A 24,366-nucleotide genomic window follows, 5' to 3' on the forward strand; every position below is an offset into this window, starting at 1 on the left:
CAGCCTCACGCCCGTGGGCTGCACTTGGAGCCATGGCGGCGGCAGCCGTAGGACGTGGCCCGGGCTCTGGACCTGGGGACTCCCCAGAGGGACCCGAAGCGGAGGCTCCGGAGCGTCGGCGGAAGGCGCACGGGATGCTGAAGCTTTACTACGGCCTCTCGGAGGTGGAGGCGGCGGGGCGCCCCGCGGGGCCGGACCCCTTGGACCCTATAGATCTCAATGGGGCGCACTTCGACCCGGAAGTGTATCTGGACAAGGTGTGTGTATCGGGAGGGGGAACAGGCCCCCGATATATTGTACCCCACATCACGCCTGCGACTTTGTTGGGGGGGAGGGTGGGGCGAGGGAAGAGGGGTTCATAAAAGCAGGATGACCCTGGGCCGGGCAATAGGGGCAGAGCTGGAAGATAAGGGGTCGTGGGCAGACTTGGACTGGCCTGAGATGGTGCGAAGTCTGAGGTCTCCTGGGCTGATATTCTGATAGACCCGATATAGGGGGCGTGGCCCAGGCGCTGACAGGCATAGGACTGGGCCTTGGTTGAATCTGAGGATTTCAAATGCCGACAAACCCCAAATAGGGTCTGACCTGGTAACTCCTGAGCTATGCCACTTATAGGTTCTTTGTCTGAGATTCCTGACAGGGGTGGGATCAGGGTTTTCTTGCACCAAAAGCCTACCAGTTAGGGGCAAGGCTGGGGGACATGAGTGCCCCCTGTCCTGGATACTAACCACCTAATTTCCTCCAGCTGCGAAGAGAGTGCCCACTGGCCCAGCTGATGGACAGTGAGACGGACATGGTGCGGCAGATCCGGGCTCTAGACAGCGACATGCAGACCCTGGTCTATGAGAACTACAACAAGTTCATCTCAGCCACAGGTGATTCCTACTGGGGAACACTCCTCACAGTCCCACATCCCCCAGTTTCTCCTGTGTTGGGGAAGCCAGCAGAGGATTTAGACAGAGCAGACCCAGATTCTAGTCCTGCCCTGACACTAATCCACTCTCATCTTTCTCTCTCAGAGCTTTCATGGTTTGATGACTACTGAGGTGATAACTGTTCTCAGAGGGTTGTTTTGAGAACCAAAGGGGAGAAAAGGACAAAATGAAATTTTAAAAAGAAATGAATTTACCTGGAGCACTTAGAATCTCTGACACTAAGGACACCTCAGTAATGGTTAGTTTTTCTCATTAGTGGTAGCTTTCTTCTCTGGTTCAGGTCTATCTCGAGAATGGGCTTCTCTCTCTCTCTTTCACTCTCTCTCTTTTTTTCTTTCTTTTCTTCCTTTCTCTCTCTCCTTCTTTCCTTCCTTCCTTCCCCTTTTCCCCTTTTCCCCTTTTCCCCTTCTCCCCTTCCTTTCTCTCTTTTTAAATGAAGCAGAGATAGAAAATGTATGACATTAAGGGACAAACATCATATAAAGGTGTTTTTTTCCCCTTCTGTCCTCTTTATTCTCTATTCAAGATGGTACTAGACAATGTTCAGTATCATCCACATTAGCTTCTGTCCTGTGTTGGTGAAATGCACTGTTCAGATTTTTGGGACCGACATGTACTTAGTCCTAGAGGCAGATCCTGCAGGTCTATCTGCAGTCTGTGGGAATGTCTGTACTCTGAGTGAGATTAAATGAACAGAAGAATGGGGTGACCTGACTGTTGTTTTAAAAGGACCCCTCTGTCCACTTTGTTGAGAGTGGACTATAGGGAGGCAGGGATGGCAGAGACACCCATTAGGAGGCTATTATAACAGTCCAGGCAAGATGCTGGTTGTATGGACCAGGGTGGTAACCGTGGAAAAGTAGAATGGCTCAAGATTCTTAAAAATGTGTTAGTTGAGGGATCTGGAATTCAGAGAAGGCTGGAACTTGAGGTACATGGAACAAGATGAGATCTCTTGGGGGGAGTGTACAGAGAGAAGAGGTCTGAGGACAGAAGCCTGGGGCATCCTAACATTTCAGAAGTCATGAAAAGAAGGAAAATCTCACAAATCTTCTTTTTCAAAGAAACAAACATTTGGGAAAGTTTGAGAACAACCCAGACCATGGGTGTCTTAGAAGATAAATGAAGAAGGCATTCCAAGAAATGGAATTGATAAGCTTGACCAATACATTAGCTCATGGAGTGCTCATCAGTGGTGCAAGAGAGGGAAAAACTGCAGAAGCAAAGTCCTCAGGAAAGAGGGAGGGGATTGAGCAGTGCACATTGGAGAGGCTGGCCTTAACAGAAGGTCAAGAGCTCACCTACTGTAGCGGGAGGGAAAGCAGACTGTGGGCAGAGCCAGTCAGGCGGATAGGTGTGGTAGAGTTTAACTAGAGACCTTTCAGAATTAAGGAATTTTCCATTTATCTAAAGAGTACTTAGCTAATCAAAGTGTTTAGACAAATGAGTGATGTGATTTGTGTTTTGAAAAGATCCCTCTTGTCCCTACCTACATTGAAAGGAATAGATTGGAGAGGTGGCTGGAGTGAGGCCATTTCAGTAGTCCAGACCAGAGATTCTGGGCGCTAACACCAGGATGATAATGGTAGAGATGGACACTGAGGAGTAAATTAAGAAGTGTTAGGGGGCAGCATTGACAGGACATGGTGTTGAGGAGCTTTGGGTGTACAGAATGACCCAAGTTTCAACTTGAACACTGGATGGTGGATATGGTGCCCAAGAAACTGCAAGAAGATCAGGTGTAGGAAAAGGAACATAATGAGCTAGGTTTGGTTTTGTTTTGTTTTTTTTAAGGGGAGCAAGGCATGAAATAAACCTGGATGAGCCTGTGGGGCCAGATCATGAAGGCCTTTGTAGACAAAATAAGAAGGATTTTGGTCTTAATCATAAGAACTCTAGAGATCCATGTCAGATAATCACAGCATCTCAGTATGGAAGGAAGCTTGAGGGGGTCTAGTCCAATCCACCTCTTCTTTCCTCAGAGTATCTCTAAGGAGTAGCCTTCTGACTCATGCTAGAAGTGGGGAACCTTTACCTAGTGGTGAGAACTCATACCTCTGAGGCTAAGGGAGCTAGGTTTTGAGGTTTTGGAGCTGTGCATAAGGAGCTAACAAGAAGGCAGATGCATATGTGGCTCTGGAGCTCAGAAGAGAGATCTGAGCTGGAGGAATAAGCCTTGGAGGCAGCTGTGAAGAGGAGGAGAGTTTAAAGGGAAGTGTGGGCAGGGTTGCTCCAGAATGGGATAGAGCCTGAGAAAAGGAGAGAGCCCAGGACAGAGCTTGGAGGAACGCCTCTGTTTGATGGCCATGGGGAGGAGGAGGGTGAGCCTGCGATGGAGACAGGAGTGGTCATAGAGGGAGAGTGGTGTCAGTATGAATATACGTTAATTCAACTGATTCATTCATTTATTCAATCGCTTGTCAAATATTTGCCTGTGTGCCAAGTACTATTCTAGGCACCAGGGATATAGCAGTAAATAAGACAGTTTCTCAGCTGTCACAGAACATACGTTCTAGAGAAAGAGACAGGTAATGAAGAAAGAAAATTAGATCATTTCACTTCAACAAGAGCTCTGGAGAAAATGAAACAGGATAATATATTAGAGAGTGGGTGGTTGGGACTGATATAGAGAGAGTGGCAGAGAAAGGCTTTTCTAAAGAGTCACAGTTAAGGTGAATGATGAAAAGTTGACGATGGGAGGATTTGAGGGCAGAGTGGCCCAGGCTGAGGAAACAACTTGTGCAAAGGCCCTGGAAACTCTACGACCAGAGCAGGGAAAGCAAGAGTGTGGGGGTGAAGGGAGCGAGGTCTGACTGCATAGGATATACAACAGGGGTGGTGAGGTTTTTCTTTTCTTTTCTTTTCTTTTTTTTTTTTAGGTTTTTCTGAAAAGACCAAAAAGTAAATATTTTAGGGTTTGTGGGCCATCTGGTTTCTGTCACAACTACTCATCTCTGCCATTATCATGAAAGCAACTACAGACAGTATAAATGAATGAGCATGGCTGTATTCCAGCAAAACTCATTTACAAAAACAGCCCTGGCATCCAGAGTGACATCAGCAAAAATAGTGGAGTAAGTGCATTTGAAAATATCCCCTCCATAAAAGCAACCCTAAAACTGGCCACAGTGGTTAGAATAAGCTTTCTTAGAACTCTGGAAAGTAACCAAAGGTGTGCAGCAATCAGAGGAGCATTTATTCAAGAAAAAGAGCTGAATCGTGGTAAAAATAATGAATCCTATGGTATTTTAGCTTGTCCTAGCCCCACCATTTCCTCTCCAGCTTAGCAGTAGCCTTGAAAAATAGCCCATACTCCTAATAGTAGAGGGAGCAGAACAAAGCTGGAGTTCTTTCAAAGCCTCATGCCCAAAGAATTGTCATTATTTAACCTGTCTGGTGGTTTCCTAAAACAGTCCACCCCATAGGTTTGTCTTGACCTGGAGGTCACCCAGTGCTAAAAGTCTCTCACCAGAGTTGTTTGTCAAAAACAATTACAGGCAAATGTTGTGTCTGTCTGAAGTGATAGATAACACTTGGGCAAACAATAGTACTAACCCAAAAGCTTAAAAGGAAAAGCTGAGGAATGAGATGTCCCTAGGGGCTTTGACAAGCTCTGACACATTATTAGGAATCTTGAAGGCCACAAATGTGTAGGGTAGTACACATACTTAAGAAAGACCTGAGGGACTTCCCTGGTGGCGCAGTGGTTAAGAATCCACCTGTCAGGGCTTCCCTGGCAGCGCAGTGGTTAAGAATCCGCCTGCCAATGCAGGAGACACAGGTTTGAGCCCTGATCCAGGAAGATCCCACATGCCGCAGAGCAACTAAGCCCGTGTGCCACAACTACTGAGCCCGCATGCCACCACTACTGAAGCCCACATGCCTAGAGCCTGTGCTCCCAACAAGAAAAGCCACCACAATGAGAAGCCTGTGCACCACAACGAAGAGTAGCCCCCGCTCGCCACAACCAGAGAAAAGCCTGCATACAGCAACAAAGACCCAACACAGCCAAAAAAAAAAAAAAAAAAAAACACCTGCCAGTGCAGGGGACACGGGTTCGAGCCCTGGTCTGGGAAGATCCCACATGCCACGGAGCAGCTAAGCCAGTGCACCCCAACTACGGAGCCTGCGCTCTAGAGCCTGCGAGCCACAACTACTGTGCCCGCACACCCTGGAGCCTGTGCTCAGCAACAAAGAGAAGCCACCTCAATGAGAAGCCCGCGCACCACAACAAAGAGTAGCTCCCACTCACTGCAACTAGAGAAAGCCTGTGCACAGCAATGAAGACCCAACACAGCAAAAAAAAAAAAAAAAAAAAAAAAAATTTATAAAAAAAAAAAAAAAGAAAAGAAAGAAAGAAAGACCTGAGAAAATCCTAAGCTCTCACTTCCGGCTTACTTCAGGCTCAGTGCAAGCAGGAAGTGAAGGTTAAGGGAGAGTTGTAAACCTCCTGGCTCAGTGTTTAAGGTATGCCCCAACACACACACACACACACACACACACACACACACACACACACACACACACACACACACACACACACAGCTTCTCAGTAAATACTAGGAGATGTATTAGTTCTAGATATTTAAGGAGATCCTTGTCCAGTCCTTAGCTAATCACTAAGCTAACCAAGTAAAGGTTTCAGTGGCGATACACAACAAAGAATATAAACTTTACAGAGTTGGTTCAGAAACTAATTAGTACAGGTTTAGTAACTCTGAAAAATAATTAGACAAACAATAGCAACAAGCAGCAACAACAAACCCTGGGGAGGAGAGAGGATCTGATTTCTAGAGTTGCCATGTTATATCAGTATTATCTAACATGTCTGTTTTTTCAATAAAAATTTATGAGACATGCAAATAAAGTAGAAAATCTGACCCATACACAAGAAAAAGCAGTAGAAACTGTCCCTGAAGGAGCCCAGACATTGAATTTACTATGTAAAGATTTAAATCCACTATTTTAAATATGTTCAAAGACCTACAGGAAGCTGTATCTAAAGAACTAAAGGAAGGCATAAGAATGTTTCACCAAATACAGAATATCAAAGAGAAGAAATTACTTAACAAAAGAACCAACTAGAAATGATGAAGTACCACAATGAAAATGAGAAATTCACTAGAGGGTCTCTATAACAGATTTGAACAAGCAGAGAAAGAATCAGCAAACTTCAAGATAGGTCAGTTGAAATTATTCAGTGTGAGGAATAGAAAGAAAAAAGGATGAAGAAAATTGAACAGAGCCTTAGAGACATGTGGGACACCAAGTGTACCCACATATGCATAATGGGAAGAGTGAGAGGAGAGAGAAAATAGCAGAAGGAATATATGAAGAAATAATGGCCCAAACCTACCCAAATTTACTGAAAAACATTAATCTACACATCCAAGAAGCACAGCAATCTCCAAGTGGGATAAATGCAGGAAGATTCACACCTAGGCATATCACATTGAAACTGTCAAAAAAAAAAAAGACAGACAGAAACTTGAAAGCATCAAGAGAAAAGTGACTCATCACATACAAGTGATACTCAATAAGATTAACAGCTGATTTCCCGTCAGAAACCGTGGAGGTCAGAAGACAGTGGATTCACATTTCAAAGTGCTGAATGAAAAAAATGTCAACCAAGAATTCTATACCCAGTAAAAATATCCTGTAAAAAAGAAAGAGAGGGACTTTCTTGGTGGCACAGTGGATAAGACTCTGCGCTCCCAATGCAGGGGGCCCCGGTTCGATCCCTGGTCAGGGAACTAGATCCCACATGCATGCCACAACTAAGAGTTTGCATGCCACAACTAAGGAGCCCATGTGCCTCAATAAAGGAGCTGGTGAGCCGCAACTAAAGGAGCCCTGGAGCCGCAACTTAGGAGCCCACCTGCTGCAACTAAGGAGCCCACGTGCTGCAACTAAGACCTGGTGCAACTAACTAACTAACTAACAATAAATAAATATTTTAAAAAAAAAGAAAGAAATTAAGACATTCGCAGATAAGTAAAAACCGAGAGAGTTCATTATTAGCAGATCTTTACAAGTAAAACTAATTTATTAATAATTATATATAATAGCAAGTTTAACTGGTTAATACTAGGCAATATTTATTGAGTGTTTAATATAAAACTACACTGATCAAACTGCTTACATATATTAATTAATTTAATTCTTACACATCTATGAAGTAGTTAACTGTATCTCCATTTTACAGATAGGGAAACTGAGGTAATGAGATGCTAAATAACTTGGTCAAAATTTTATAGATAAGGCAATGTTTAATGCCTTGTTTCAAATGCAAAACAAGTCCAAAAATAACTTTAAAAAGTCAGATTTTTTTGTTCTAGTACCTGTAGTAGCTTTTGAAAGAACTGCATTTCTATAAAAGACAAACATTATGCATAATAAATAAATCCCTAAATGAATAATTTTTATGTTAGACTTGTTTAACAAGTGAAAAATAAAATCATAACAATCAGAGAGTAGACAAATAGACTAAAAAAATACTGCCATAAAGGAGAAATAATAATTCAAGAAAATCTAATAACCTGGGACCACTTGGTGTAGGAACCAACAGCTCTATCAACATCTACAGTCACTGGCAAATCATTATCTTTGCAAAAAGTTTATAAAGTTTATCCAGAGTTAAGAAAACAGTCTAAATTACATCCACAATATTATATTTAAGAAAATAGAGGCAAGGTTTATATATTCAAAACATATTTAATGAAAACCCCTGCCACTCACTTCCTACAGGGGAAAAAAATCCTTAGTATTTGTGTGAGTGTCCTATGGTTGCTATAACAAACTGTCACAATTTTGGTGGCTTAAAATAACAGAAATTTAAAAAAAAATAACAGAAATTATGGTCTCATAGTTCTGGAGGCCAGAAGTTCAAAATCAAGTTGTCAGCAGGGCTGCACTCCCTTCAAAGGCTGTAGGGGAGAATCTTTCATGCCTCTTCCAGGTTCTGGTTGACTTAAAACATTTCTTGCAGTTGTACCACTCTAATCTCTGCCTCTGTCTCCACATGGCCTTCTCCTGTGTCTGTGTCTTTATTTCTTTAATGTCAAGTGACAGTGAGGTGGCTAGATGATAGGTCAGATTTTGCCCTCTAGTCCCATTAGTTGTGGCTGGGAGTGAAGAGACGGCAGTCGATGACTTTATGGTATAAAACCTTTCTATTGCAGAAGAGAGACTTGTGGATCAGGAATTGGAATATGGCCGGGGCAGGTAACAGTGCTTTGACACTTGCTAGTATTGGAGGGTCTCCTGCTAAGGTGGGAGCCGGCTTTGGCTCACTGTAGGGACAAGGACACTGGCAGTGGCAGTTCTTACTGGCGTGAGCCCTCGTGAAGGCTGCCATTTTCTCACCAATATCTGGCCCCACATAACAGCCTGTAGGCTTCTGTCAATTGAGTAGAATTGAGTCCATAAATAAACCTGTACATCTGTGGTCAGTTAATTTTTTTATAAGGGTGCCACAGTTATTCAACAGAGAGAATAGGTTTTTCAACACATGGTTGGGATACCTGGATAGCCATATCAAAAGATTGAAATTGGATCCCTACCTCACACGCTATACAAAAATTGACTCAAAATGGATCATAGACCTAAATATAACAGCTAAAACTAAACACTCTTAGAAGAAAACACGGGTGTAAATCTTCATGTCCTTGGATTAGACAAGAGTTTGTTAGATATGACACTGTGATTTGTGATTTATAATAAGAAATATACATTTGGTCTTTGTCCACCATCCCTGGCATAGCTCCTAACCCCTTGTAATTTCCTATATAAGAGCCTTGTTAACAACATTTAGTTTTGTTCCCAGTTGCTGAAATAGCTCTAGTGAAATAAAGTGACATGGATGTCTTTTGGTATTTATATAACAAGCCCTTTTCAACCACACCTGAGTTTACGTTAATGAGGTGATCTTTGGAAAACTCCTAGATAACCCAAGGATGGGGGCAGGTTGCCAGCAGAACCAACCATGTGATTAGAGGGTTGGAACTTTCAGCCCCACCCCCCAGACCTCCAGGAAGGGGAGAGGGGCTGGGGATTGAATTCAGTCACCAGTGGCTCATGGTTTAATCAATTATGTCTATGTAGTGAAGTCTCCATAAACACCCAAAAGGATGGGTTGGTGAACCATGTGGAGGTGTTGGGAAAGTAGCATGCCCAGAGAGGACATGGAGACTCTATACCCCTTCCCACATACCTTGCCCTATACATCTCTCCCATCTACCTGTTCCTGAGTTGTTTCCTTTTGTAATAAACCAGTAATCTAGTAAGTAAACTGTTTTCCTGAGTTTGCTGAGCTGCTCTAACAAATTAATTGAACCTGAGGAGGGGGTCATGGGAACCTCCAATTTAGAGCCAATCAGTCAGAATCATAGCTGACAACAACCTGGACTTGTGATTGAAATCTAAAGTGAGGGAGGATAGTTTTGTGGGACTGAGTCCTTAACCTATGAGATCTGATGCTAACTCCCGGTAGATGGTGTCAGAATTAAGTTAAGTCATAGGATGCCCAGCTGATGTCACAGAATTCCTTGATAAGTGGAAAACCCACACATCTGGTGAACAATGTGAAGTAGTGTTGAGAGTAGAGACACACAGGAGTGGGTTTTTACTTTATAGACACCAAAAGCACAAGTAATCAAAGGAAAAAAAATCGGATAAATTGAACTTAATCAAAATTAAAATCTTGTGCTTCAAAGGACACTATAGAGAAAGTGAAAGGACAGCTCACAGAACGGGAGAAAATATTTGCAAATCATATAGCTAATAAGGGTCTAATGTCCAGAATATGTAAAGAACTTTGATTAAGTCAGCACTAAAAAGACAAATAACCCTGTTTAAAAATGGGCATGGGCTTCCCTGGTAGCGCAGTTGTTAAGAGTCTGCCTGCCAATGCAGGGGACATGGGTTCGAGCCCTGGTCTGGGAAGATCCCACATGCCTCAGAGCAACTAAGCCCATGCGCCACAACCACTGAGCCTGCGCTCTAGAGCCCGCGAGCCGCAACTACTGAGCCCACATGCTACAACTACTGAAGCCCACGTGCCTAGAGCCCGTGCTTCGCAACAAGAGAAGCCACCGCAATGAGAATCCTGTGCACCACAACAAAGAGTAGTCCCCGCTCACCGCAACTAGAGAAAGCCCGCATGCAGCAATGAAGACTCAATGCAGCCGAAAATAAATAAATAAAATAAATAAATTTTTTAAAAAATGGGCAAAAGATTTGAATAGACATTTCTCCAAAGAAGATATACAGATGACCAACGAGCACACGTAGAGGTGCTCAACATCATTAGTTATTAGGGAAATGCAAATCAAAACCACAGTGAGATACCACTGCACACCCACTAGGTTTTCCAGAAAACGGAATAAAACAAATGTTGGTGAAGATGTGGAGGATTTGGAACCCTCTACATTCCTGGTGGGAATGCAAAATGGTGTACCCAAAAACAGTTTGGCCATTCTTCAAAAGGCTAAGCATGGAGTTATCATGAGGCCCAGCAGTTCCACTCCTAGGAATATACCAAAGAGAACTGAAAACATATGTTTACAAAAACACATACACAATTGTTCATAGCAGCTTTATTCATAACAGCCAAAGAGTGAAAGCAGTCCAAATGGCCACCAATTGATGAATGGAAAACAGGTGTGGCCTATCCATACAAGGAAATATTATTCTGCCATAAAAAAGTATGATGTGGGCTTCCCTGGTGGTGCAGTGGTTGAGAGTCTGCCTGCCAGTGCAGGGGACACGGGTTCGAGCCCTGGTCTGGGAGGATCCCACATGCCGTGGAGCGGCTGGGCCCGTGAGCCACAACTGCTGAGCCTGCGCATCTGGAGCCTGTGCTCCACAACAAGAGAGGCCGCGATAGTGAGAGGCCCGCACACCGCGATGAAGAGTGGCCCCCACTTGCCGCAACAAGAGAGGGCCCTCGCACAGAAACGAAGACCCAGCGCAGCCATAAATAAATAAATAAATACAAATTGAAAAAAAGAAAAAAAAAAAAGAAAAATATCCCCCAGGAATCTGAAAACAAAAGACTAGATTCCAGAATAATTACTGTGAATGTACAGGGAGCATATCTCTTTAAAAAAAAAAAAAAAAAGTATGATGTACTGATACATGCTACAACTTAGATGAGCCTTGAAAACATGCTAAGTGAAAGAAGCCAGGCACAAAAGGCCGCATACTGTATGTAATTCCATTTATTTTATTTTTTGGTATTATTATTTACTTATTTAACTTATTTTTGACTTCGTCAGGTCTTAGTTGTGGCATGTGGGATTTTTGTTGAGGCGTGCACGATTTTTCGTCATGGCGTGCGGGCTCTTCCTTATGGTGCGTGGGCTTCTCTCTAGTTGTGGCGTGCGACTTTTCTCTTCTCTAGTTGTGGTGCGCAGACTCCAGGGCGGGTGGGCTCTGTAGTTGTGGTGCATGGGTTCCAGAGCACGTGGGCTCTGTAGTTTGTGGCACGTGGGCTTAGTTGCCCCACGGCATGTGGGATCTTAGTTCCCTGACCAGGGATCGAACCCACCTCCCCTGCATTGTAAGGCAGATCCTTTACCATTGGACCACCAGGGAAGTCCCTAATTCCATGTATTTTAAATGTACAGAATAGGCAAATCCATGGAGACAGAAAACAGATGAATGGTTGCCAGGGACAGAGGTGAGAAACAGGGAGTGACTACTAAGGGATACAAGGTTTCTTTTTGGGGTGATGAAATATTATTGAATTGGATAGTAATATTGGTTGTGCAATCTTGTGAATATAATAAATATACTAAGAACCACTGAATTTTATGCTATGTCAATTATAGCCCAGTTGAAAATCAAAAAGCCAAACAGCTATCAAGCCAGGTTTGACCCGCAGGGTATATAGTTTGCCAACCTTTGGCCTAGACACGGCGTTTGTTTATGTAATAATGCGTTTATCTGTTCCAAAACTGGAAAGGTCCCAAAGGTTGTATAGTGAAAAGCCTCTTCCCATTCCTTTCCCCAGGTAAAGACAAAACAATCTTTAATGGTACACTTTATTGAAGATTAACAGAAAAGTGCACAGGTCATAGTGGCCAGCTCCTGGAATTTCACAGATGGAACACTTCTGTGCAGTCAGCACCCAGGTCAGTCAACAGCATAACCAACAAGGCCCCCTCCAGCCGCCTACCAGTTACCACCCACGCTCCTCCCAAGGAGAGTTTGCCCTAGTTGCAAACTGCTTATCTTAGCAAGCTTGAAAGAGTTCAGGGACGTACAGTGTAGTCTTTATTACTCAGTGGTGTGGATGTTTTTTGTTTTGCCGTGGTGCAACTTTTATTTCCATTTCAATGGCTCTGTGGCTGTGCATTCAACAGCAATGCCACCAGTACTAGGTTTTCTTTTATTCTGTTTTAATGACAACTTAGCTTTTGGATTTTTTTTTTTCCCTTTGAAAGTCAGATTCAAGTTTCCTTTCTGATGTAGTACCTAAATGTCATGGTCCCAAACACCCACTCCAAAACGAATCTGCTCCTCTGATGGTAGCATTTGACAGACCTGGAAGGAGGTTGTGTCATAGGTTAGATGGTTTGTAAGCAAAAACAAGAATTCACTGGGGGAAGACGAAACGCCTCATGAACTTCCAAGCCTCTTCATGATCGTCAGCCCGTGAGCCTTCTGGTACCTGAGCTTCCATCTTCTGCCTTTGCTCTGCTTTTATTCAGTTGTTTTTTTTGTTTTGTTTTTTTGGCTGCGTTGGGTCTTCGTTGCTGCGCCTGGGCTTTCTCTAGTTGGCAGCAAGTGGGGGCTACTCTTAGTTGTGGTGTCCGGGCTTCTCATTGCGGTGGCTTCTCTTGTTGCAGAGCACAGGCTCTAGGCGCACGGGCTTCAGTAGTTGTGGCTCGAGAGCTCTTGAGCGCAGGCTCAGTAGTTGTGGTGCACAGGCTTAGTTGCTCCAAGGCATGTGGGATCTTCCCAGACCAGGGATCGAACCTGTGTCCCCTGTGTTGGCAGGCAGATTCTTAACCACTGCGCCACCAGGGAAGTCCCTTTTATTCAGTTTTTAACTGCAGGCACTGTCTGTGCTATGTCCATTAATTCATTGTTTGTGAATTGGCAACCCAGTCACCATTTTCCAAAAAAATATAAGCAACTCCAACCAGTAGCCCCAAAGAGTAGTACAGATGTTTCATATTATGGGACTTTATTTTTTGTTACCTTCCTCTCTGTGGGATCTAAGAAGGGTGAATAGTCTTGTCCCATAGACTGTGTTGCTAACATCAGAAGTTCATTTTGTGATTCTTGGTCTACCTCTTCATGTAATTTTTTTTTTAATCTCTTAATTGTTCTGCAGGTGTTAGCTCTGTGAGTTCTTCTTGTGCATTTTTTTTGTTTGATTTTTTTCAGCTATTTTTTCCTTGCATATTTTATGTCTGTTCCTTTTTATTGTCATTGTCATTGATGTTTTTCTCCTCACTTTGCCCAAGTTGGGTTGCTGCTCCAATCCTGCTCAGAGAACATTCCCACAGTCCAGGAGCCACACACAGGCCAGGTGTGGGTGTGCGAAGGCTCACAAGTGACTGCTGTTAGATATTGCCATATTCTTTTCCACAAAAAATGACCTGTTTGCACAACCACCAGCAAATAGGAGAACAGCTCTTTCCATACACCCTGGCCAACACTAAGTTACCAAAATTTTCAGTCTTTGACAATCTGAAAAGTAGTATCTCTGTAGTTTTTTTTTAATAAGATTTTTTTTTACATATTTATTTATTTGGTTGCACCAGGTCTTAGTTGCTGCACGTGGGCTCCTTAGTTGCGGCAGGCGGGCTCCTTAGTTGCGGCAAGCAGTCTCCTTAGTTGCAGCTCATCAGCTCCTTAGTTGCGGCATGCGGGCTTCTTAGTTGTGGCATGCGAACTCTTAGTTGCGGCATGCATGTGGGATCTAATTCCCTGATCAGGAATGGAACCTGGGCCCCTTGCATTGGGAGCACAGAGTCTTATCCACTGTGCCACCAGGGAAGTCCCTCTGTGTAGTTTTAATTTAATTTCTCTTGTGAGGTTGAACATTCTTTGTATGCTTAAGAGCTGTTTGATATCCTTGTCTGTGATGTCCTTTTCCTATTTTTCTATAGAGTTGTTTTCTTCTTTTTTTTGACTGCGCTGCGCAGTTTGTGGGATCTTAGTTCCCCAACCAGGGGTTGAACCCAGGCCCCGGCAGTAAAAGTGCCAAGTCCTAACCACTAGACCTCCAAGGAACTCCTGAATTGTTCTTTTTCATAATGATTTGTAAGAGTTCTTCACATATTAGGGAAAAGTAGCCCTGTATGGTATGATTTGCAATTCTTTTAAAGTTTGTTTTGATTTAGCTCATGGTGGTTTTTGTTGATCAAACAATTTTATTAATCTCTTCTTTTTTTTTTTTTTTAAATTTATTTATTTTATTTATCTTTGGCCATGTTGGGTCTTCGTTTCTGTGCGAGGGCTTTCTCTTGTTGTGGCAAGTGGGGGCCACTCTTCATCGCGGTGCGCGGGCCTCTCACTATTGCGGCCTCTCTTGTTGCAGAGCACAGGCTCCAGACGTGCAGGCTCAGTAATTGTGGCTCACGGGCCTAGTTGCTCCACGGCATGTGGGATCTTCCCGGACCAGGGCTCAAACCCGTGTCCCCTGCATTGGCAGGCAGACTCTCAACCACTGCACCACCAGGGAAACCCAGATCTCTTCTTTGATAGCTTCTGAGTTTGAGGTGTTTCTAAGCAAGACCTTTTCCATTCCTAATATTATTTTTAAATTCTCCCTGACTTTCTTCATGTACTTTTGTGATTACATTTTAAAATCACATTTAAACTTTGATCCCTCTGCTCTGTGTGTGTGTATAAGGTGTGAGGTCTGAGTCCAACTATATTTTTATTTCAAATGGCTTTCCAGTTGTCCCAACACTATTTAATAATTCATCTTTTCCGCACTGACTTGAAATGCTACCTTTATCATAATAGTAAATTTCTTTATGTTTCTGGATTTTTGAAAAACCTTCTGTTTTGTTCAGTTTATCTCTAATTGTTCATGTACCAGTGCCACACACTTCAAGTTACTGTAGCTATAAAACTGCACGTTTTAAATTCTAGTAAGGCTAGTTCCTTCTTACTCTTTTTCGCTTCCAAATTTTAGTTCCTCCTTCTTATTTTCCCACCTGTTCATCAAATTATACTTTAAAAAAAAAAGGAGGGGGATCTCTTAAAATTTTACTGGATCAAGTTAAATTTCTAGGGAGAATCAACATCTTAGGTTTGGGGGCTTCCTGTCCAAGAATGTGGTATGTCTTTACACTTCTTCAGGCCTTCTAGTATGTTCCTCAGTTAGCTTATAAAGGTTTCTTTATGTAAATGTTGAACATTTCTTAAATTTATTTCTAGATACTTTGATCTTTTAAAATTGCTATTTTAAATGGGTCATTTTCTACTGTATCTTCTTATTAGTATGTGTGAATGTTGTTGCTTAATTCTATAGATTTTTTATATTAATTTCACGTTCAGTCACCTTACTAAATTCTCTTTTGTTTGTAGTAGTATTTTCAGTGATTTTTTTTTAGAGTTTTCAATTTATGCAATTATATCATCTGCAAATAGTGATAATTTTACCTCCTTTATTACAATTTTTGTATCTCTGTAATATATTACCTGAGTCTAATTGTGGTGGCTAGTACCCCAGAGCAACGTTAGACAGCAGTGGTGATCGTGACCCTCCTTGCCATGTTTCTGATTTTAGTGGGAATTGCTTCTAGCATTGCCTCATTAAACCCGATGCTGGTGTTTGGAGGTTAGGGAAATATTCAGCTGTTCATATTTTATTGAGAGTTTTTTTAAAAATCAAGAATAGATGTTGAATTGTCTTTCTTTCATCTCTTAATATGGTGAATTATTATCGAGATCCTCTCATATTGAGCTGTCCTTGCATTCCTGAAATAAAAACCATTTGGACATATTTGTCAATTATTCTTTTAATACATTGCTGGATTCTGTTTGTTAATTTATATGTGTATCTCCATTTATTTATTTAATTAATGTATCTATGCATCTCAATTTATAAGATATGAATGTGTCACTTTCATTTTTGAGCTATTTTTGTCACATTTTTGTATCAGTGTTATGTTTCTTCCACAAAGTTAATGTGAACGCTTTTCTAATTTTCTCTGCTTGAGTACTGCTTACACAGAGCTTTGGAATGAGCTGTCCTTCAGAGCTATGGCAGCACCCCCATGACATCCTCTGGCACCTTTGTGTGGGGGGGAAGGAGAATCTTTCTTTTTGGTTTTTTTTTTTTAATTTTTAAATTTTTGGCTGCATTGGGTCTTCATTGCTGCACGCGGGCTTTCTCTAGTTGCGGTGAGCGGGGCCTACTCTGTTGCGGTGCGCGGGCTTCTCATTGCGGTGGCTTCTCTTGTTGCAGAGCATGGGCTCTAGGCGTGCGGGCTTCAGTAGTTGCAGCATGTGGGCTCAGTAGTTGTGGCTTGTGGCTCTAGAGCACAGGCTCAGTAGTTGTGGTGCACGGGCTTAGTTGCTCCATGGCATCTGGGATCTTTCTGGACCAGGGCTTGAACCCGTGTCCCCTGCATTGGCAGGCAGATTCTTAACCACTGCACCACCAGGGAAGTCCTGGAGAATCTTTCTTTGACAACATTCTCAATTCTCTCTGTTCATGTGTTCTTGCTATTCTGGAATCCATTTAGGTAAATTATGTTTTTTTGTGGCAAATTATCCATTTCATCTAGGTTTTCAATTTCTTTACACGGAATTGAGCTAAGTTGTATCTTGTGATTTTTAAAATATCTGTGTATGTGTGATTGTTTCTCCCCTTATTTCTTATTTTGTGTATGTTTTTTTCCCCATTTAAAGATTAGGGTAGCTCGCATTTTATGTATTTTGTTTTTCATTTTTTTTCCGTGACCCTGATCTTTAATCTATTTATTAGTTCTCCCATTTTAAAAAATAAATTAATTTCTGCTTTGAGCTTTATTAATTCCTTCTTTCTGTTTTCTTTTTTATTTTTCTGCTTTCTTTTTCTGGTTTCTTTTCTAGTGCTTTTTCTAACTTCTTGAGTTGAATGTTTATTCTAATTAGTAGTATAAGAATTTAAGACTGATTTCCTCTGAACATTGCTTCAGCTATATCCTATAGGTTCTTATAGTGTTTTCATTGTTGTTATTTTTTACATATACAGAAATTTCAGTTTTGATTTCCTTTTTGATCCAGTAGTTGATAATAATGAGGTTTTCTCTAAATAATGGGATCTCTTTATTTTCTAGTTTTGTTATTAATCTCTAATTTCATTGCATTGTGATCAGGGAATGCTTTCTGTACCATTTAGTTTCTTTTCTTCTGTAAATTTATTGAGATTTTCTTTATGACCTAATATGTGGTAAGGTTTTGGTGTATTTTATGGAATCTTGAAAAGAATGAAAATCAAATGCGTCTTCCGTATTAATGATATTATTTAGGACTTCTGTAGCTTCATTTGGTTTTTGTCCTTTTGGTCTGTCACGGATTGACAGAAGTGGATTAAAGTCTCCTACAATACATATGTTTCTGCTTCATCCTCATTGCTTTCCTTTATGCATATTGATGGTGAGTTCCAGAGTGGAATTAGGGAAATTAGTTGGGAAATGTTAGTAGTAGTTGGACAAGAGATGATGGTGGCTTGGAAAGAAAATGTTGGAGGTAAACCTTATGCAACTTGCCAATGGACTGAATGTAAGGTAAAGGAGAGATAAGAATCAAAGATGACTCTTAAGAAATGGCCAGGAGGGCTTCCCTGGTGGCACAGTGGTTAAGAATCCGCCTGCCAATGCAGGGGACACGGGTTTGAGCCCTGGTCTGGGAAGATCCCACATGCCACGGAGCAACTAAGCCCGCAAGCCACAACTACTGAGCCTGAGCTCTAGAGCCTGTGAGCCACAACTACTGAGCCCGTGTGCCACAACTACTGAAGCCCGCATGCCTGGAGCCCATGCTCCGCAACAAGAGAAGCCACTGCAATGAGAGGCCTGCGCACCGCAACCAAGAGTGACCCCCGCTCGCCGCAACTAGAGAAAAGCCGGCGTGCAGCAACGAAGACCCAACGCAGCCAAAAATAAATAAATAAAATTAATTAATTAAAAAAAATAAGTAAAGAAATAAATGAACAGGAGCCAAAATGGAAAAGGTTAGTGGAGGAACAGGTTTGGGGAAAGTCAAGAATTCTGTTTTGCGTATGGACACCAAGGGGGGAAGTGGTGGGGAGGGGTGGTGGTGGGACGAACTGGGAGATTGGGATTGACATGTATACACTAATATGTATAAAATAGATAACTAATAAGAACCTGCTGTATAAAAATAAATAAAATGAAATTCAAAAATTCAAAAAAAAATTCTGTTTTCGACATATCATATTTGAGGTGCCTGTTTGCCATCCACATCACGGTATTAAGTAAGTTGTTAGGCAGGGCTTTGGTCAGGACTGGAGGCAGAAATGTCCAAGTTATCACAGCCGTGGGACAGGATGAGACTCCCTCAGGGATCTATTCACTCTGCAGGTTTGGAAGGAGTTGATGTTTGCCTGTATTTTCTCTGTGAAGTGTGAATCAAGGTCACTATTTGAGAAATGGGGGCACGTATTGGCGTTTTGAGGACTGAGGACAAAATGTTATTTTGGAAAATGGAAACACAGACTCACTAGAAGGTTTGGAAGGACAGCTGACCAGTACGCAGTGCTGCTTTGGGACTTAAAGTCCTAACTTTAAAGGGAGGCCAGTTGGTATGATTTTGTGGCTCATTTTCAGCTGTCATTCTTAGGGAGTGGGTTGGTAATTGGGCTTACTTAACCTGTGGTAGGGTTCTGCCGACAAGTAATGGGGGCTGGGGGGCAAGAGATGCAAGGGGGCTTGCAAATGGGTGCTGATGCTCGTGGAGGACCACAGATTCTAAGAGGAGTGAGGCAGGAAGTGCAGCCATGAGAGGTATTGCAAACAGTGACCAAGTGGTAGGGCCACTGGGTCTGGAGTTACTGAAAAGGCCAAAGGATTGTTAGAGTGGGGTCAACAGGGTGAATGATCAGAATTACAGAAGGTGGTGAGGCTTGAAGCTAAGGTTTTAGAGGATGCAGTTCTTAGCAAGGGCAGGGAGAGTGTGGCACAGATGAGGCAGATGCAAGAATGCATGGAGTAGGGACTCCCCTGGTGGCGAAGTGGTTGGGAATCCGCCTGCTAATGCAGGGGACACGGGTTCAATCCCTGGTCTGGGAAGATCCCACATGCCGCGGAGCAACTAAGCCCGTGTGCCACAGCTACTGAGCCTGCGCTCTAGAGCCCACGAGCCACAACTACTGAGCCCATGCGCCACAACTACTGAAGCCCGCGCGCCTAGAGCCCGTGCTCGGCAACAAGAGAAGCCACTGCAATGAGAAGCCCGCACACTGCAATGAAGAGTAGCCCCCGCTCGCTGCAACTAGAGAAAGCCCATGCACAGCAACGTAGACCCAACGCAGCCAAAAATAAATACATAAAATAAATAAATTTATTAAAAAAAAAAAAAGAATGGATGGAGTTGAGGAGGTCAGCAAACGGAGAGTCAAGAATGTCCAAAGGCTCATCCTTGTGTATGCTGATGTCCACAAGGAGGTGTGGCCGTGATCTGGAACTGAGGGGCGTGGCAAAGAGGACAGTAGGGATGGCAACAGGAAGGGGTGTAGTTTGATGTCATGGTCTTCAAAGAAGCTGGGGTCTCGAAGGGAGGGGGAGTAGAAGCTATCTAGAAGTGTTAAGGGGCCAGGCCCTGAGGCACCTGGGTTGAAAGGAAGAACAGCCTCCTTAGGCAGGTTTCTGTCAGGACAAAAGGGAAAGAACCCTTCAGAGAAGGTCAACCATGTTCCAGAAGGCAGAGTGAAAGGGTTAGGGAGGTCTGGGAAAGAGGTAAGATTGAACAAGTATTTACTGTCTGCCCCATGGCAGGCAGGGTGCTGGGCATGGAGGATGCCCTTGGGAACGAGCAGCAGGTCCCTGCCAAGTGCCCTGTGCCCTCCTTTGGATCTGGGCATCTTCTGAGATCAAGGACTGCGGCTTCATGGGCATCTCCCCACTGCACCGGGGCTAGGGGCACACACGGGGTGCTCAGAAAACGTCTGCTGCACTGACATAATGACACCTCACCCCCATTTATAGTGACCAAGCACCACTGCAGTCCTTTTCAAGCACCTAATCATCAATGTGACCCTCGAGGAGTGAGCTCAGGCGCGTTTGGGAAGGGGGCACGTGTGTGTGAGGGCATTTGGACTACCTCTCAAGCTGAGTGTTCTGTCTGCACCCCTAGTCATCCGCCTTTCCCTCTCCTGCGCCCTTGTCCTCCTAGACACCATCCGGAAGATGAAGAACGATTTCCGGAAGATGGAGGATGAGATGGACCGGTTGGCCACCAACATGGCAGTGATCACGGACTTCAGCGCGCGCATCAGCGCCACGCTGCAGGACCGCCACGAGCGCATCACCAAGCTGGCAGGTGCGGCCTGCCCCAGAGCTGGTGCTGAAGTGGGCCGCCCCCAGGGCGTTGGGGCTAACACCACCCCCCCCGTCCCCCAGGGGTCCACGCGCTGCTACGAAAGCTGCAGTTCCTCTTCGAGCTGCCCTCGCGCCTCACCAAGTGCGTGGAGCTGGGCGCCTACGGGCAGGCGGTGCGCTACCAAGGCCGCGCGCGGGCCGTGCTGCAGCAGTACCAGCACCTGCCCTCATTCCGCGCCATCCAGGACGACTGCCAGGTCATCACGGCCCGCCTGGCCCAGCAGCTGCGGCAGCGCTTCAGGTGTGGGCTCTGGGCCCTCATACCACACCCGCTGGTCTCCTGGGTCTGCCCCCCCACGCCCCGAATTCTGTCTTCTTGCCCTTCACCTCCCTCTCCCTTCCCGCAGGGAGGGCGGCTCCGGCGCCCCGGAGCAAGCCGAGTGCGTGGAGCTGCTGCTGGCCCTGGGCGAGCCTGCGGAGGAGCTGTGCGAGGAGTTCCTGGCTCACGGCCGAGGGCGGCTGGAGGAGGAGCTGAGGAGCCTGGAGGCGGAGCTGGGGCCCTCCCCTCCGGCTCCCGACGTGCTAGAATTCACTGACCGCGGCGGCAGCGGCTTCGTCGGGGTCCTCTGCCAGGTGGCGGCGGCCTACCAGGAGCTGTTTGCGGCCCAGGGCCCGGCGGGTGCCGAGAAGCTGGCAGCCTTTGCGCGGGAGCTGGGCAGCCGCTACTTCGCGCTGGTGGAGCGGCGGCTGGCTCAGGAGCAGGGTGGCAGTGACAACTCGCTGCTCGTGCGGGCGCTGGACCGCTTCCACCGGCGCCTGCGGGCGCCCGGGGCCCTGCTGGCCGCTGCCGGGCTGGCAGAGGCCGCCACGGGGATCGTGGAGCGAGTGGCCCGCGAGCGCCTGGGCCAGCACCTGCAGGCCCTGCAGTCGGCCTTCCTGGGCTGCCTGACGGACGTGCGGCAGGCGCTGGCCGCCCCTCGAGTTGCTGGGAAGGAAGGCCCCGGCCTGGCCGAGCTGCTGGCCAACGTGGCCAGCTCCACCCTGAGCCACATTAAGGCCTCTCTGGCCTCTGTGCACCTCTTCACTGCCAAGGAGGTGTCTTTCTCCAACAAGCCCTACTTCCGGGTACGATCTTTCCCTGGGCATCCTTTTTCTTTCCTTTTCAGGGCATTCTTTTGTTTATCTTGCATGCAGGTTGGCAGCTACCAGGGCACACAGTCCTTGCCCCAGGCAGTCTGGACGTGGTTTCAGGCTGCCTTGAGGAAGGCTGGCACAGCCTGGAGGGGTGGGGCAGGCTCTGAGGGCATCTGCAAGCAGGGTCCCCAGTGCTGGCTTTGCCCCCCTGCACTCCCTTCCCACAGTAGGGGAGCTGCTCGGGGGTTCTGGAATGCGGGGTGAAACTGTCCCTTGGAGAGAGGCCAGGGCACTTCGAGTCCCAGTAGAAGGTCACTAGCAGCCTCTGCCTGGGAGGTTGGACCTGCTGTGTATCTGGGGCGCTCCTCCTCACAGGGCGAGTTCTGCAGCCAGGGTGTCCGTGAGAGCCTCATCGTGGGCTTCATCCGCTCCATGTGCCAGACAGCTCAGAACTTCTGTGATAGCCCCGGGGAGAAGGGGGGTGCCACGCCACCTGCCCTGCTCCTCCTGCTCTCCCGCCTCTGCCTGGACTACGAGACCGCCACCATCTCCTACATCCTCACCCTCACCGATGAACAGTTTCTGGTGCAGGTGAACTGCTAGCTCATAGCAGGGTGGGGGGTGGTGATGCTAGGAACACAGGAGGCCGGGCAGTGCCCTCATGGTCAGGGCTGCCTGTGCCCAACTCAGCCTGCCCCTTGCCCAGCCTGTGCCCAGCTCCTGGTGGGCAGTGGCTGCAGAGCTGCCCCCAGTACCCACTGCCTGTCCGTCCTCTGCATCCCTGGCTCAGGACCAGTCTCCAGTGACACCCGTGAGCACACTGTGTGCGGAGGCCAGGGAGACGGCACGGCGGCTGCTAACCCACTATGTGAAGGTGCAGGGCCTGGTCATATCGCAGATGCTGCGCAAGAGTGTGGAGACACGGGACTGGCTCAGTACCCTGGAGCCTCGGAACGTGCGTGCTGTCATGAAGCGGGTGGTGGAGGACACGACAGCTATCGACGTGCAGGTGCTGCCCTGGGCTGGCCAGGGGAACTCTGATGTGGGCTGGGGGTGCTGGGGGAACAGCCCTCTGAGGATCATGACAGGAGGGACCAGGCAGTGCCTGCATCTACGGCCTTCCTCCAGCCATGGTGGCATCATCACCCCCATTTCACCTAGGAGGAGGAAGCTGAGGCCCAGAGTCACCCAGGAAATCAGGTCAGGGTTGGCCCTGAAGATTTGGCCTCAGTACCAACTCTTACGTTCCACTTTTGCCCCACTCCACTGGTTCTGTAAATAGTGACTGGGTACCAACTAGGTACAGGCCCTAACTACCCTGTGGTTTTTATAACGGTTGTGATTCTTATAACAAATGAGTGTGTAACTTAGGGCATCCTTGGCCCTTGCCCAAGGCACCTGGTGGGCTGGATGTTCCCCATGCCCTGGCCTCCTTGCAGTTCCTCCTTCTACCACCAGGTGGGGCTCCTGTATGAGGAGGGTGTTCGCAAGGCCCAGAGCAGCGACTCTAGCAAGAGGACCTTCTCCGTTTACAGCAGCTCTCGGCAGCAGGGCCGTTATGCACCCAGCTACACACCCAGGTCTGGCTGGTCAGGGTAGGCGCAGGGAGGATGGAAAAAGGAGGATCGGGGTGCAGGGGTGGGCTCTGATTGCTTGTCTCCTCCCATTCAGTGCCCCAATGGACACCAACCTCTTGAGCAACATCCAGAAGCTGTTCTCTGAGCGTATTGACGTGTTCAGTCCTGTGGAGTTCAATAAGGTCCGAAGTCCACAGTGACCCTGCCTTCCCAGGGCCCCTGGGGAAGGTTGGCTGAAGCAGCCCCGCATTGGCCCAGGGAGCCCTAGGACTCTGACTACCCCCCCAGTCTCTGTTTCTGAGGGATGTTTCTAGGAGTGAGTGGTCATCCAGAGCCCCACCATCACCATCTCATAGCCCTCTGCCCTGATCTTGGTGTGCCCTCAGCCCGCGTCTGGGTGATAATCTAGTATACCTCTTGGCCCTTGTCCTTATCCCCACCATAGCCCTGGGTCCTCCCCAGGGATTCCTAGTCACACCGTGGGCCCTGCCCCAACCCAGCCCGTGCTCAGGGACCTGATACTCTCCCTCCAACTTAGTAAGCTTTTCCCCTCCCCATGTCAATGCTGACCCCCATCTCTGCCTCAGGTTGCTGGGCCCTCCCTGTCTGCTCCCCTCCAGATGATGGGGCCAACCTTGTATTGTCCCTCCCTCTTACCTGGGTCCTGGGACTTTCCACCCTATCACAGCTACTGGCATTTTGCTGTCTCCTTGGCCCCTGCACAGAACGTGGGTGCCCTTCCTCGGGGATCTAGTACCCCTCCCCAACACCTGCTGTAATGGATCTGCACCCCTGTGTCCCTACCTGTAGGTGTCGGTGCTGACCGGCATCATCAAAATCAGCCTGAAGACACTGCTGGAGTGTGTGCGACTGCGCACCTTTGGGCGCTTTGGGCTGCAGCAGGTGCAGGTGGACTGCCACTTCTTGCAGCTCTACCTGTGGCGCTTTGTGGCTGATGAGGAGCTTGTGCACCTGCTGCTGGACGAAGTGGTGGCCTCAGCTGCCCTGCGCTGCCCGGACCCAGTGCCCATGGAACCCAGTGTCGTCGAGGTCATCTGTGAGCGTGGCTAGGCCCGGTCACCCCAATCCACTCATCCCCTGGTGTCCCGACCTGGTGTCCCGCCCTGGTGGCCCTTCCCCTCGGGGCCTCAAGACCTGCCTAATAAAGACGTGTTGTCTCCTGCTCCTTGTCGCCTGCCTGGGCGG

General features: G+C 46.4%; 1 protein-coding gene across 1 annotated transcript; it reads left to right on the forward strand.

Moving 5' to 3' along the window:
* Positions 1-24,343, forward strand: VPS51 (VPS51 subunit of GARP complex). The gene is made up of 10 exons (XM_036860847.1): positions 1-257; positions 746-875; positions 20,304-20,450; positions 20,531-20,750; positions 20,857-21,574; positions 21,959-22,174; positions 22,374-22,592; positions 23,042-23,163; positions 23,255-23,342; positions 23,971-24,343. The coding sequence occupies exons 1-10, from the start codon at positions 33-35 to the stop codon at positions 24,229-24,231; spliced, it is 2,346 nt and encodes a 781-aa protein (XP_036716742.1). The 5' UTR covers positions 1-32; the 3' UTR covers positions 24,232-24,343.
* The last annotated feature ends 23 nt before the right edge of the window (positions 24,344-24,366 follow it).

Source organism: Balaenoptera musculus, chromosome 8, assembly GCF_009873245.2.
Source record: "Balaenoptera musculus isolate JJ_BM4_2016_0621 chromosome 8, mBalMus1.pri.v3, whole genome shotgun sequence".
NCBI classification, from domain to species: Eukaryota; Metazoa; Chordata; class Mammalia; order Artiodactyla; family Balaenopteridae; genus Balaenoptera; species Balaenoptera musculus.